This window comes from Oncorhynchus nerka, linkage group LG6 (assembly GCF_034236695.1).
Source record: "Oncorhynchus nerka isolate Pitt River linkage group LG6, Oner_Uvic_2.0, whole genome shotgun sequence".
Lineage (NCBI taxonomy): Eukaryota > Metazoa > Chordata > Actinopteri > Salmoniformes > Salmonidae > Oncorhynchus > Oncorhynchus nerka.
Window position 1 is genome coordinate 33,966,425 of NC_088401.1, and position 16,737 is coordinate 33,983,161.

General features: G+C 45.7%; 1 protein-coding gene across 2 annotated transcripts in view; it reads left to right on the forward strand.

The window, feature by feature from the left end:
- plxdc2b (plexin domain containing 2b) overlaps nucleotides 1-16,737 on the forward strand; it is a 182,303-nt gene that overhangs the window by 135,343 nt on the left and 30,223 nt on the right. For both annotated transcript variants that reach the window (XM_065019536.1, XM_029661497.2), the window contains exons 6-8: nucleotides 3,008-3,126; nucleotides 4,420-4,519; nucleotides 16,220-16,315. In XM_065019536.1, coding sequence (XP_064875608.1) covers nucleotides 3,008-3,126; nucleotides 4,420-4,519; nucleotides 16,220-16,315 — 315 coding nt within the window. The remainder of the gene's footprint in view (nucleotides 1-3,007; nucleotides 3,127-4,419; nucleotides 4,520-16,219; nucleotides 16,316-16,737) is intronic.

Below are 16,737 nucleotides of genomic sequence, written 5' to 3' on the forward strand. Positions count from 1 at the left end.
TCTGAACGGGATGTTAGTATTCAAATACATTTTTGGAGAGAAAACAGGCCTGTTTTAACCAGATTGCTTTTTCTAAATTAAATGACCATATCCATGTAACATTGTTATATACAAGGATATACCATGACATTTCAAATGATTCACTGAATAAAATAACAAACTTTTCAGTGTTGTTTCTGACATGCACGTGCGCCCCACCAAAAGGCCGGTAGCCTTCACCTGTCTTGTTGTATATGTTGTCCAATCAAAGAGGCTCAATGTGTAGCAAATGGCGTGAGAGTTCACTAACGTAATGCAACGATGGAACAAAAAACAAACGAAAAAGCTCTAAAATTAGCATGAAGGCTACAATGAGCAACCAACAGGTAGGCTGTTTTATCTGAATGGGGTTGGGGAGAAAGCGCAGCATGTGGCTTCAATCAGCCTCGCTACTCCAGTCAAGACAGGCACTGTTATGTGGGATGATGAATAACGTTGTGGCTGCTGCAAGTTAGCTAGTCTTGGCTGTAGCCGAGTTTCCTTGGCGTCTCTCTCTCTCTCGCTCTCTCTCCCTCCCTCTGCTCGCTACACACACCGCCCCATATAACCTCTGCAGGCACAGCTGCAGCAATAGAGCGCCAGCCTCTACCACGCGCAGCAGTGCTCAGGTTCAAAATGTGTGTTTTAAAAAAAAAACATGTATTTCGAAAATACTGATATCCGACAACAACAAAAAAGAAGGATACTATTTGAATATTGAAATGATTTCAACCCCCCCCCCCCCCACACACACACACACACACCCATCCAGTGCAGAGTACTTCATGTGAGCTTCCTCCTGATTCTTCAAAAATAATTAAATGTGTCCTGTATGTTGCAAGGAGTTTTGTTAACTGGAATATAAACTCAGCAAAAAAAGAAACGTCCCTTTTTTCAGGACCCTGTCTTTCAAATATAAGTCGTATGAATCCAAATAACTTCACAGATCTTCATTGTAAAGGGTTTAAACATCGTTTCCCGTGCTTGTTCAATGAACCACAAACAATTATGAACGTGCACCTGTGGAACGGTTGTTAAGACACTAACAGCTTACACACGGTAGGCAATTAAGGTCACAGTTATGAAAACGTAGGACACTAAAGAGGCCTTTCTACTGACTCTGAAAATCACCAAAAGAAAGATGCCCAGGGTCCCTGCTCATCTGTGTGAACGTGCCTTAGGCATGCTACAGATGTGGACAGGACAATAAATTGTAATGTCCGTACTGTGAGACGCCTAAGACAGCGCTACAGGGAGACAGGATGGACAGCTGATCGTCCTCGCAATGGCAGACCATGTGTAACAACACCTGCACAGGATCGGTACATCCGAACATCACACCTGCCGGACAGGTACAGGATGGCAACAACAACTGCCCGAGGTACACCAGGAACGCACAATCCCTCCATCAGTGCTCAGACTGTCCGCAATAGGCTGAGAGATAGGCTGAGCAATAGGCTGAGAGAGCTCCTCACCATACCTCACCGCCAACAACATCTTCTATGGGCACAAACCCACCGTCGCTGGACCAGACAGGACTGGCAAAAAGTTTTCTTCACTGATGAGACGCAGTTTTGTCTCACCAGGGGTGATGGTCGGATTCACGTTTATCGTCGAAGGAATGAGCGTTACACCGAGGCCTGTAGTCTGGAGCGGGATCGATTTGGAGGTGGAAGGTCCATCATGGTCTGGGGTGGTGTGTCATAGAATCATCTGACTGAGCTTGTTGTCATTGCAGGCAATCTCAATGCTGTGTGTTACAGGGAAGACTTCCTCCTCCCTCATGTGGTACCCTTCCTGCAGGTTCATCCTAACATGACCCTCCAGCCACCAGCCATATTGCTCATTCTGTGCGTGATTTCCTGCAAGACAGGAATGTCAGTGTTCTGCCATGGCCAGCGAAGAGCCCGGATCTCAATCCCATTTAGCACATCTGGGACCTGTTGGATTGGAGGGTGAGGGCTAGGGCCGTTCCCCCCAGAAATGTCCAGGAACTTGTAGGTGCCTTGGTGGAAGAGTGGGGTAACATCTCACCGCAATAACTGGCAATTCTGGTGCAGACCATGAGGAGGAGATGCACTGCAGTACTTAATGCAGCTGGTGGCCACACCAGATACTGACTGTTACTTTTGATTTTGACCCCCCTTTGTTCAGGGGCACATTATTCCATTTCTGTTAGTCACATGTCTGTGGAACTTGTTCAGTTTATGTCTCAGTTGTTGAATCTGGTTATGTTCATACAAATATTTACACATGTTACGTTTACTGAAAATAAGCGCAGTTGACAGTGAGGACGTTTCTTTTTTTTGCTGAATTTACTAGGCTTACATGTATCTTTTATCTGAGAAGGTGAGACTGTGGTATCAGAGAAGACACGTTACAACTCATTTTGGCTACCCTGGGTGCCTCCGGCAATGTTTGAAACTTAAGGAACCTTGCCTCCTCTGGGTTTTGCTCTCCAAATAATTATCTAATAGAAATCTATGTAGGTCTATGTAGTTCTCTGTTGTCATGTGTAGTTATATATCAGGGGTGGGTAATCATTTTGTCTCAAAGGGCCACATTGGGATTTCAAAATTCAGGGGGCTGCATAGACTTCTTTGGGGACCGATTTTGTTATAGGTCCATTATAATTTCTACAAACTTTCTATCCAGTTTTAAACCCCTAGGATTCCCACACCTGTTATGTATGGTTCTGTATGGTCCTGTGTGGTTATATTGTATGTGGTTCTATATTATTTTGTATGGTCATGTGTGGTTCTATGTGGTTCTAAGTGGTTTTGTGTGGAACTGTGTGTTTATATGTAGTGCTGTGTGGCCCTGTGTGGTTATACAGTGTGTTGTTCTGTGTGGTACTGTGTTGTTCTAAGTAAGTTATATCTAGTTCTAAGTGGTTCTTTGTGGTTTTGCATGGTCCTGTGTGGTTATGAGGTCCTGTTTGGTTGTCTAAGGTTCTGACAGTCTCCCTCTCTCCCTTCCTCTCATCCAGGCACTGCTCTGGTAGTCCAGTGGGACAATGTCCACCTGCAGGACAGCTACAACCTGGGCAGCTTCACCTTCCAGGCCACACTGCACAGCGACGGCAGGATCGTCTTCGCCTACAAAGAGGTCTCTCTCTCTCGTTCTCTTTATCTACATATACCTCTCTCTCTCTCTCTCTCTCTCTCTCTCTCTCTCTCTCTCTCTCTCTCTCTCTCTGTGTTTCTCCCTATCTAGGCTATATGTCCCTCCCCTCTGCCTCTTTCTCTCTCTTTCTCTATTTCTGCTACTCTTAGTCCCTCTCTCACTGTCTCTCTTTATTTCTCTCGCTGCTCCTCCCTCCAGCTATCTCCCATAGATGGGTGGATTGCTTAGCGACAAAACCCGATCTGTGCGCAACCCTTGAGGAAAACAGAAGGGATTAGTTTAGAATCAAAGGATTGTTGACAACATGCACACTTTAGTTCCTCTCCAAATGTTCATTGAGAACATAAATACATTTGCACAATGAGTATTTGTTGGCTAGCTAGATAGCGATAATTAGCTTAACAAGACATGGTATGGGGTGTAGGAGTTACGTCACACCCAGCTCGTGAGGGGCAGGGAATTCTTCACACTCACAGCTCTCTCCTTCTCCACCTCTTTCCCTCTCTCTCTCCCTCTCTCTCTCTCTCTCTCTCTCTCTCTCTCTCTCTGTTTCCGTTTCTCTCTCTCTCTTTATCTCTCTCTCTCTCTCTGTTTCCGTTTCTCTCTCTCTTTCTCTCTCTCTCTCTCTCTCTCTCTCATTCGTCACCCCCTCTTCCCTGTGGCGACGGAGCACTTATTACATTCTCTCCGTGATTGAGTTGATAAATAAACCTCTGTGCTCTCCAACCTCTGTTCTCAATCAGGGCATGACGCGACATCTCTCTTTCTCTCTCTCTCTCTTTCTCTCCGTTCCAATCAGGGAGTACTTTTCTCTAAACACTCACCTCATCCACCTTCATGTAAAGACGTAAAGGGGACTGCTGTGTTCACTTCACTTTCACCACACAATAAAAGTGTGTCTCTCCAAGGATCTCTACATTCTCAAGTTTGAGCCCGCCAGACTTGTTTTGTGGAATTATTAATTGGATTTTTTGGGGAGATGAGTTGATTGTACACTCTTTGTTCTTGCCAGTAAGCGAAGTCCCATTCATTGTCTGTAGGCTTGCGTCACAAAATGGCACCTTATTCCCTACATAGTGCCGGCCCTGGTCAAAAGAAGTGCACTATAAACGGTATAGGGTGTCATTTGGGACACATTTACCCCAGCCTTCCATCAGCATCAGAAACTGTTAGGCCTCTGCCTGGTTTGGTCTGTTTGCAGGCAGCTCAGTTAGATAGACAGGTGTGGCGGCTGGTGATTGATGCCCCTCCACTGGTCTCTCCTCTCTCTTCCAGATCCCCATCGAGGTGGCCCAGATCAGCTCTGTCAATCACCCGGTGAAGGTGGGCCTCTCCGATGCCTTTGTGGTGGTCCACAGGATCCAACAGATTCCCAGTGAGTCACCATGATGCAGAGAGTGCTGTGTTACTGCACGCACGCACGCACACGACTCCCTGCGTCGCTACATACACATAAACCATCATAAACCACATCCCACACGCACACGACTCCCTGCGTCGCTACATACACATAAACCATCATAAACCACATCCCACACACACACGACTCCCTGCGTCGCTACATACACATAAACCATCATAAACCACATCCCCCACACACACACACATGACTCCCTGCGTCACTACATACACATAAACCATCATAAACCACATCCCACACACACACGACTCCCTGCGTCGCTACATACACATAAACCATCATAAACCACATCCCACACACACACGACTCCTGCGTCGCTACATACACATAAACCATCATAAACCACATCCCACACACACACGACTCCCTGCGTCGCTACATACACATAAACCATCATAAACCACATCCCACACACACACGACTCCCTGCGTCGCTACATACACATAAACCATCATAAACCACATCCCACACACACACGACTCCCTGCGTCGCTACATACACATAAACCATCATAAACCACATCCCGCACACACACGACTCCCTGCGTCGCTACATACACATAAACCATCATAAACCACATCCCACACACACACACACACACACACACACAACTCCCTGCATCGGTACATACACATAAACCATCATAAACCACATCCCACACACACACACACGACTCCCTGCATCGCTACATACACATAAACCACATCACACACACACACGACTCCCTGCATCGCTACATACACATAAACCACATCACACACACACACACACACACACAACTCCCTGCATCGCTACATACACATAAACCACATCACACACACACACACGACTCCCTGCATCGCTACATACACATAAACCACATCACACACACACACATACCACATTACACCTTTTACCACTCACACATCACGTACACACATACCACATACCACATTACACCTTTTACCACTCACACATCACGTACACACATACCACATTACACCTTTTACTCCACACACACACCATCAAACATCACTTCAGTTTTTTACTGTGTATATACCATCACATACCACCTCATACTGCATGACACCAAAGGATGGGCAGTGGATACATACAGTAAGCCAATCACATGACCGGTACAAGTTTTTTTTCCCCCTCTCAGAACTCCTCCCTTGTGGGGCTGAAATACGGTGAAGTTGCCCGTAGACCAAGGGTGGGCAACTACGGCCCGCGGGCCGCATTCGGGAATTTTAAAGGATATATTATTTTGGGTTAAAAAAAAACACTCCAGGCCACAGCCAACATTATATTGGACCGATATGTATTGGACCTAAAATAACTGCCCCATTTCTGGCCCGCAAATTGATTTTGATGAACAAATAAGTTATTTTTAAAGTCTGTGCTGCCTTTTTGTTGTATTCGAAATCCCCAAATTCCCCCCCTGCCCTATATGCTGATCTCGGTTCAGTTCTGCATTTCTCCCACTGGGGGAAGGGAAGTTGGTCCTAGATCTGAACCTCACGCCAAAGCGGCATGAGTTCAACCTTTTGTTGTGGCCTCTCAGACGGCAGAATGGGAATGATTACATGGGCGCGGTCCAGAATTGTCTCTTTGCATGACGTTCCTTCCAATTTAGGGCCATTAAAGTTCAAAGAAAGTTGAGCAAAGAGGAGAAAGTCAACCTTTTCATCCACTGCTAGACCCTCTCTGGGGCTTTCATTTCATTTTCAAGTCTGCAAAAATCATTCATTTAATTGCTTGTTGATGATATGTTCATAGGACTTGGCTTTTGAAGAATGTACAGTATTTGTTTCACGTGGCGTTTTATAGCTTGTTATTTATAACATTTCGACGTTGTCTGGAATTATTCAATCGTGGGTAATAAGTACCTCTGCTCAGAAAACTTTCAAGACTCCCCGTTGGCACCCCATTGCCTACATAGTGCACTACTTTTTATTTTACCAAAGCCCTATGGGCACTACATAGGGAATAGGGGGCCGTTTGGAACAAAGCCACTGTGGTCAGTAATAAAGAGTTTAGGTGTTATAATGGGGAGTTCGAACCTGCTGCTCAGCTGTTCTGTGAGTGTTGTGCTAGTGTGGTTGTTGATTATTTCTACTTTTCTGAAAACTGTGGGTTCAGCTGTGCTCTTGTGACTGTAGCCACAGTAGCTCTCCCACAACACTCTTGTTGGTACTATAGAGCCCTCAAACTCAACTCTGGACCTCGAAGCCAGTTCCACTGTGTTTTTTCATTATTCCCCTCTAATCAGGAACTCATTTAGACCTGGGACACCAGGTGGGTACAATGAATTATCAGGTAGAACAGAAAATCAGCAGGCTCCGGACCTCGTAGGGTAAGAGTTGAATACCCCTGCAATATAGGGTTCTCGTGCTTCCAAAGGACTTGTGTTAAATACTACCCTCTTTGATGCAGTCTTTCTAACGTTTAGCTCAGCTGGATGAAAACAGTCTCCTCAGCTGCATCCCAAATGGCACCCTATTCCCTATGGGACCTTGTCAAAGGTAATGCAGTATATAGGGAATAGGGTGACATTTGCGATGTGGGGTGGGGGGGGGCTGAAGAGTATTTATCTCCGCTCTGCTGAGGAGTATTTTTCTCTGCTCATACAAGAGTAATAAAGGCCTAGTTTCTGTCTTTTAATTATTATAATAATCGTTTTTTCATCAGGAGGTGCTGCCGCACCCTCAGCACCCCTACTTCAAACGTAATCCTTAACTTACCCAATGAATGCCTAAACTTAAGTTGAACCCTATCCCTAACTTTAACCCTAACGTTAACCATTCAGAATTAACGCCTACACTTTTTTTGGAATGACAACGAAGATACGGCACCAGATGGTGTAATTTAAACTCCAAGCCATGGCGTAATTCTGTTGCTGCAGCTATGCCGTTTTATTTGGAGATTCGGTTGCAAAGTTCTGTCTGTTCTAGCCTGAAAGACTGTAAAATGCTGAGCCAGCTTCCTCACAAACTTTTACTGGGTTCACGTCTTTATTTATTTTGGTTTAATGGACAATACAGCCCAAACAGTAGTACTGTACTCCCTCTGAAGTAAACTATTGGTTTCCTGTATGAGAGGAAACCTCTCCTTTGGAAGTGTAATATCCTGAAAACATACATTTGATCATACATTTCATATACCTAGTGAATGGTGGCAAATGTGATACCTGTAGAGAGGAGAGAAATAGGCAGGTTGGTGGATGAACATGGAGAAGGTGATATTTGGGCAGAGAGCAGACACCCATGTCTGTCTGTCTGTCTGGAGAGAAAGGTCAGGATTAGCGTCTTGGGTCTTCAGCCGGTCAAAAGGGCAGGACAATCTCTCTCTCTCAATGTGTCTCAGTCGCTACTGTTTAGTAGGCAAAGCATGTAGCCAATGCACCCATTTCAGGATATACAGTACCAATGTTAGCTACTGGTTCGTCAACATGTTATGCCGTGCAGTGCTCTGAAAAGGCTGGATTTGGTTGTTTATAACTGATGATTCTTAATTAAAAGGGAATTGTAGGAAGGTTTATGCCTCGTGATTTTTGATCACTATAACTCTCCTTGATGTGGCAGAGCTTACGAACTATCACGGATTACAAAGGGAAACCTAGCTGCCCAATTACACGAGCCTTCCAGACGAGCTAAATGCCTTCTATGCTCACTTCGAGCCAAGCAACACTGAACAATGTGTAAGAGCACTAGCTGTTCCAGATGACTGTGTGATCACGCTCTCCGTAGCCAATGTGAGTAAGACTTTTTAAACAGGTTAACATTCACAAGGCCGCAGGGCCAGATGAATTACCAGGATGCGTGCTCAGAGTCTGCGCTGACCAGCTGGCAAGTGTCTTCACTGAATTTTCATCCTCTCCCTGACCCAATCTGTAATTCATAAATATTTTGAGCAGACCACCACACTCCCTGTGCCCAATGACTATCGCCCTGTAGCACTCACATCTGTAGCCATGAAATACTTTCAAAGGCTGGTCATGACTCACACTTATCACCATCATCCCAGACACCCTGGGCCCACTCCCAATTTGCATACTGCCCCAACAGATCTACAGATGACGCAATCTCTATTGCACTCCACACTGCCATTTCCCACTTGGACAAAGGGAACACCAACGTGAGAATGCTGTTCACTGACTACAGCTCAGCGTGGTAGGTGGTAGGCCTGATCACCGACGACGATGATACATTCTATAGGGAGGAGGTTAGAGACCTGGCAGTGTGGTGCCAAGGACAACAACCTCTCTCTTAACATCAGCAAAACAAAAGAGCTGATCGTGAACTACAGGAAATGGGGGGCCGAGCACACCCCCTTCAACATTGACGGGGTTGTAGTGGAGACGGTCGAGAGCTTCAAGTTCCTCGGTCTCCACATCTCTAAGGACCTATCGGGGTCCAAAACACGAGCACAGTCATGAAGAGGGCACGATGACACCTTTTCCCCCTCAGGAGGTTGAAAAGATTTCACACGGGCCCTCAGTTCTTTAAAAAAGTTATACAGCTGCACCATTGAGAGCATCTTGACAGGCTGCGTCACCCCTTTGTATAGAAACTGCTCGGCACCCTACAGAGGGTAGTGCGTATAGCCCAGTACATCACTGGTGCCGAGCTCCCTGTCATCCAGGACCTCTATACCAGGCGGTTTCAGAGGAAGGCCCTAAGAAAAGGCTCCAGCCACCCAAGTCACAGACTTTTCTCTCTGCTACCGCACGGCAAACGTTACCAATGCACTAAATCTGGAACCAACAGGACCCTGAACAGCTTCTACCTCCAAGCCATGAGACTTCTAAAGAGTTCATTAAATAGTTAATCAGATAGCTACCCGGACTATCTGCATTGATCCTTTTTGCGCTCACTTTCATGACTGATCACTTACTCTTCTGCTCTTGTTGACAATCTGTCACTTTATTCCTAGTTATATGTACATATCTACCTCAATGACCTCGTACCCCTGCACATTGACTCAGTATTGGTAGCTCTTGTATATAGCCTAGTTATCGTTACTCGTTTAAAAAAAATCTATTGTAACTTTTATTATTACGTGTTTGATTTCTCTATTTTCTTTCTCTCTGCATTGTTGGGAAGGGCCCGTAACTAAGCATTTAACTGTTAGTCCACACCAGTTGCTTGTGATGAATACAAATGTTTTGATTTGGTTCATTGTGGATATGAGACATCAGTAAAAGCCCTAACAATCTTGAGAACACACACACACACACACACCCCGATCTGGTCCCCCTGGACAGCAGGTAGAATGGATCCTTCTGCAGTATTGATTGCACTGGCCCAGGGTTCCACCCAGCTCGGAAACCCAGACTGTGTCAGATGGCTGGACTACTTTTGATCTGATTTCCTGCTGTGTAATCCCAATCCCTACAGCTGCATGGAACTCGTTTTTCATTCTCCTGGAAGAAAATAAAAACCTTTTAAGGACCGGTTGTTCTTTTAGGCACATCTGCTGATACTTGTAGGTTTAACGACTGTACATGAAAATGGTATTTGACGTTATCTCTCGTATTCTAATATGTTTATGTATTTAGACTAGAATGATTGCTTAGTGGCTTTAAGCTCCAAGCATCAGAGCGTACCAAACCCTATTCCTTTAAATAGTGCACTACTTGAATGGGCTCTGGTCAAAAGTACTGCACCTGATAGGGAATAGGGTGCCATTTGGGAAGAGCCCAGGCAGCTGAAGGGCTGAGTGTTCAGTGTACAGGAGTGAACTCATGTCGAGTCAATAAGTGTCTCTGCTGCCAATTACCGGCCTGAGCACACACAGCTAGCACAGCCAGGAGAGGCTTCCTCTAACCCACCTCTTTAGCCACGTTCACGCTTCATTTGTGAAATGAAACATTTGACCATGCTAGCTAGCTATTTCCTGGGCCTGGCCTGTGCTGCACTGGCAGCAGCAGAGGGAGGATTTGCCGACATCCCATGGACATTCGAGATAATTACCAGGTCAGGTGCTAGAGGCCCGCTGGTCTTCCTGTGTTAAAACCTTAAACCCAGGCTTTTATTTAGCCACCCCCCGGCTGGGCAGCCAGATGCACGGACAGCCAGACTCCCAGTCACCTCAATGCATTATTCTGATGATGTTTTCAAAGCCAGAAGCGCCTCAGTCCTTTTTAATACCTGCCTGAGTTTATTCTTATGCCAATTCACCATGGTCAATGTACAATAGCAGGCCCAGGATTAGCTCACCTCATTATTATGCGGGCAGAGGAGGAGGTCAGCTTGACATCCTAGTGTGTGTTCATCATATCCATTCATATTGTGATATTGCTGAATTTCCATGTCCAACGTCCGAATGAACAGTGATTGCAAAGATGTTGGGGAGGAGATCGTGGAAATAATTTGCTCGACGCAAGAGAGCTTGCCGTGTGGTGGTAAGGATTCCGAATGAACGAGTAGATGTGAAAGCTGCATGAGTGTTATCTTGATGGCAGGAAACACACTTGTATGGAATTGCAGCTTTTTATACCCCACCGGGAATAGGAGTAGAACAGGGATCTAAACCTCACAGTCAGGGTGCTATGTGATATTCTGTTTCTGCCCAGTGATTATCATTGTTAATATCACAGGGCTGTTGGAACAGTGTGAGTAATGAAAGTCTGCCCGCGTATTCATTCTATTTCTCCTTCCAGCAGAGTCGGACTCCACTGTGACACAGGTACAAGGGCTACTGGCATTGACTTTTAACACATTGCACAAGGTTCCCACATCACATTTTCGATGATTCTCATCCAACTTTCAGGGGTGAATGAATAAGAAACCATTTCCTTGGCTGGAGCCATCTTAGGTGCGTACCAGACCAGTAGCCTATTTTTCATTGTATTTTGGGGAGGTATTGGGCCAGCGCATAATTTTGCATGCTCGTGCTTTTAATTAGATGATGGCCTAATTGACCCTTGTGTGCATAATTGATGACACACTTCTACAAAGCTCCTTTTGTTTGATGGTATTGGAGCAGGACAACTAAATCCTCATTACCGCTTTTGATGCTCAGGCTGAGACTGTAATTGCTGTGAGTTAAAGCTTCCTACCTCCCAGACTCGCTGTTTCCCATAGGTGCAGATCTAAGATCAGCTTCCCCTCCCCTAATCCTAACCTTCCCTAGTAGAGGGAAAATGCTAAACTGACCGAGATCCAACTACCTCTCACGGTCTCGTCAGAATTAGACATTCATCCATGTTTCTCAAACGTCAAATGTAAAAGTTGTGGCAAACGTAACATTTTAAAGTGTTTAAGGTCAAGGTAAGGGTTAAGGTTTGGGATAGGCTTAAAACAAACATCTCTTGCTGGAATCGAACATGCAATATTTGGAATCAGAGGCAGATGCTTTCGCCCCAGCAAAACCAAAACCTACTTGAAGGTAACAGCGCTTACTGTTTTTCCTAGTGGCCGTTTTCCACATCATCTCCCGACGTCCTCAGACATGGTTGGATGTCGAATACTCACTTGTATCACGGGTGTCCTGGCTGCCAAGATCAGCGTCTCAGAGCAACTTCACCCTGCACCCCCAGACTCATCCACCTCCAGAGGAAACCAGAGGCAGGCGACCGGGTCTGGATAGCCTGTCCACAGAGCAGCACCAACCTACACCCCCAGACTCATCCACCTCCAGAGGAAACCAGAGGCAGACGACCGGGTCTGGATAGCCTGTCCACAGAGCAGCACCACCCTACACCCCCAGACTCATCCACCTCCAGAGGAAACCCGAGGCAGGCGACCGGGTCTGGATAGCCTGTCCACAGAGCAGCACCACCCTACACCCCCAGACTCATCCACCTCCAGAGGAAACCCGAGGCAGGCGACCGGGTCTGGATAGCCTGTCCACAGAGCAGCACCACCCTACACCCCCAGACTCATCCACCTCCAGAGGAAACCAGAGGCAGACGACCGGGTCTGGATAGCCTGTCCACAGAGCAGCACCACCCTACACCCCCAGACTCATCCACCTCCAGAGGAAACCCGAGGCAGGCGACCGGGTCTGGATAGCCTGTCCACAGAGCAGCACCACCCTACACCCCCAGACTCATCCACCTCCAGAGGAAACCAGAGGCAGGCGACCGGGTCTGGATAGCCTGTCCACAGAGCAGCACCACCAGGCAGGCAGAGAGAGAGAGCGAGAGACCTCCCCCCTCCTCTGGCCCCTCAATGCTAACATTGGACTTGATCATCCTAATGCCTGGGGCTAGAGGAAGCCAGCCATAGGGGAGGGTAGAAGGTGGGTGGGATGGGTTTCAGGGTCAAGTCAGCTAATAATGTACAGTATGCCTTGGTCAGATGTTTTTGGTGCCAAAACCAAGCATGTTTTGAATGTGTTTTTCACACATTCTAATGTCTCTATAGTACTGTTTTCTCACCTCTATTAGAAGAATGAATACTCATAGGCTGCGTCTCAGGTGGCACTCTATCTTCTATATACAGTTGAAGTCGGAAGTTTACATACACCTTAGCCAACTACATTTAAACAATTCCTGACATTTAATCCTACTAAAAATAGCCTTCCACCAGCTTCCCACAATAAGTTGGGTGAATTTTGGCCCATTCCTCCTGACAGAGCTGGTGACACTGAGTCAGGTTTGTAGCCCTCTTTGCTCGCACATGCTTTTTCAGTTATGCCCACAAATTTGCTATAGGCTTGAGGTCAGGGCTTTGTGATGGCCACTCCAATACCTTGACGTTGTTGTCCTTTTAGCCATTTTGCCACAGCTTTGGTCATTGTCCATTTGGAAGTCCCATTTGCGACCAAGCTTTAACTTCTTGACTGATGTCTTGAGCTGTTGCTTCAATATATCCACATAATTTTCCTTCCTCATGTTTCCTTCTATTTTGTGAAGTGCACCAGTCCCTCCTGCAGCAAATCACCCCCACAACATGATGCCCCCGTGCTTCACGGTTGGGATGGTGTTCTTCGGCTTGCAAGCCTCCCCCTTTTTCCTCCAAACATAACGATGGTCAATATGGCGAAACAGTTCTATTTTTCTTTCATCAGACCGGAGGACATTTCTCCAAAAAGCACGATCTTTGTCCCCATGTGCAGTTGCAAACCGTAGTCTGGCTTTTTTATGGCAGTTTTGGAGCAGTGGCTTCTTCCTTGCTGAGCGGCCTTTCAGGTTATGTCGATATAGGACTCGTTTTACTGTGGATATAGATACTTGTGTACCTGTTTCCTCCAGCATCTTCACAAGGTTCTTTGCTGTTGTTCTGGGTCTGATTTGCCCTTTTCGCACCAAAGTACGTTCATCTCTAGGAGACAGAACGTGTCTCCTTCCTGAGCGGTATGACCACTGCGTGGTCCCATGGTGTTTATACTTGTGTACTATTGTTTGTACAGTTGATCCAATTGATTCAAATTATGTATTTTTATGTATTATGTATCAGAAGCTTCTAAAGCCATGACATCTTTTTCTGGAATTTTCTGACCCACTGGAATTGTGATACAGTGAATTATAAGTGAAATAATCTGTCTGTAAAAAATTGTTGGAAAAATGACTGGAAAAGTACATGTCCTCACCGACTTGCCAAAATTAACAAGAAATTTGTGGAGTTGTTGAAAAACGAGTTTTAATGACTCCAACCTAAGTGTATGTAATCTTCCGACTTCAACTGTAGTGCAGTGCTTTTGACCGGGGTTGCGCGAAACGATAACTATCAGGTAGTGCTGAGCGATTAGTGCTTTTTGAAGTTGGTTCAGTTTCGGTTTGATTATTTAAAAAAGAATCATGTTTTGGAATGGATTATTGTCATTAATTACCACATTTTCTGTACTAATCTTTTTAAAATCTTTTATTTTATTTATCCCTTTTTCTCCCCAATTTCATGGTATACAATTGGTAGTTACAGTCTTGTCCCATCGCTGTAACTCCCATACGGACTCAGGAGAGGTGAAGGTCGAGAGCCGTGCGTCCTCTTAATCACAAACCAACCAAGCCACACTGCTTCTTGACACAACGCCCACTTAACACGGAAGCCAGCCCCACCAATGTGTTGGTGGAAACACTGTACACCTGGCGACCGTGTCAGCGTGCACTGCGCCTGGCATGCCACAGGACTCACTAGTCTGCGATGGGACAAGGACATCCCTGCCGGCCAAACCCTCCCCTAACCCAGACGACGCTGGGCCAATTGTGCGCCGCCCCATGGGTCTCCCGGTCGCGGCCGGCTGCGACACAGCCTGGACTCAAACCCAGTGCCTTAGACCACCGCTCCACTCGGGAGGCTTTCTGCGCTAAACTATGTAGAATATTGACCTGTTGAAAACTATAACTCCCTACTACATTGCACAGTTCGAGCTTGATCTGATTTAACTCTACAGAAATTCAAATAATTGAACCGATGTCAGTCAATTAGTTGTTTAAAAACAGAAAAGTAACAGAAAAGTTGGTTATTCGCTCAGCACGATGATTAGGCTTATAGTGGGGTCCTCATGGAAAAACTGGGCTGGTGCGGGGGCCTCGAGGAATCGGCCCTGAAATGCCAGAGACGATTTCTGGTCCCAGTCTGCCGCTGCGGTATCTGGATCCACAGTTGTACACAACAGAATAATGGCTTTGCTCTTAGATGAAAACTCATCCAAGCAGGCAAAATGTGTTCATTTGATATTGGTCAATTATGTATGAGTGTATACAATAAGTGTATATAATGAATGGGGCTCGCCAGCAGTCAAACTCATTGCTGTATATGTTCCACAGCCATGCTGTGCTGTTTCTTGAGTTTCAATTTTCTATCTCATTGCTCAAGCAAGTGTGTGCATTATAGAAAATGTCATGTGTCGACCGATGTCATACGGGCTACGTTAAATAATTACTCTCACTGATGTACATAAACGTCCCATTGTATTCCAGGTTTTTCAGCCACATTAACTTGAATTGAGCATTTAAACACACCAGGAAAATGACTGGAATGAAGGAATTAACTAGCAGAGCTTTTACGTTTATGAGATCACAGTGGCAGAGCTATGCCTTTTCATTTGAATTTAATTAGGATCTACAGTATAATATATCATATTATAATCCTTTCTGTCTGTGCATAGTTTAGTGCAGCGCCGGGGGAGAGGGGGGGGGGGGACTGCATGGACTGCAAAACCAAGTGGGCCATTTTACACTAAGATTGAAAAAGCAACTTATTATTGGGGGACGACTGAGAGTCAATCAAACTCTCCATTTTACCTAGCCTGGTCCTGGTGACTGCTGCAGCAGATTATCTTAGTCACTGGGGGAGCATCCCAAATGGCACCCTATTCCTTACATACTGCACTATGTTTGGCCAGGTTCCCATTTTCCAGAGCCCTATGGGCCCTAGTCAAATGTAGTGCACTATATAGGGAATAGGGTGTCATTTGGGACATTGCCTGGAGGAACTGGGGGCTTTCAACAGGGATATCACCTCTAGTGGGACATTTCTGCCCACCCCTTTGCCAAGTAGCAGGCTTTCTGATAAAGAGAGAGTGAGAGAGAGCAAACTAAAGGAATGCTCTTCTCTCTTCCCATATGGCCTGATTCTGCCTCTCTGTTCTCTTATTCTCTCTCGCTCTCCTCCTCGGGAACCACTTGTCCTAGTTTTAGCTCTCCGAGGAAGATTTGTGACCGTTTTCTCTCTCGCTCTTTCCTTCCCTCCCTCTCTTTCCCTTTCTCTCACTCACTCCATCCAGATGTTCGCCGGAGAACGATCTATGAGTACCATCGCGTGGAGCTGACGAAGACCAAAATCACCAACTCCACGGCAGTGGAAATGATGCCTTTACCGAGTAAGATGGATTCCTTTGATAGACGTGGCTCACGATATGATATATGATAATGACCACACTAGTAGGCCCCCATGAACTAGCCTAGGTTCTAGATAAAGTAATAGGTGAAACATAGACCTAGTAGATGTCGAGCTAATAGACTTTCCTTCAGGATGTATCCCATCATTTCAGGGACACCTGTGACTCAAAACTCCTATCTTTTAGAAACATTTATTTTGCATTTAGCAAACTACAACATTCTAGCCAGGGATTTCTATGTTGGTGTTTTGACAATTGGTATGAATGTATCAAGCGTCTCAGAGTTGGTGTTCTAATTTACGATCAGTTTAGCCTTTAATATCTAAATTAATAAGATTGCATGGACATGGGAGACCTGATCCTAGATCAGCACTTCTATTCTGAGATGCTTAATTTAATATATT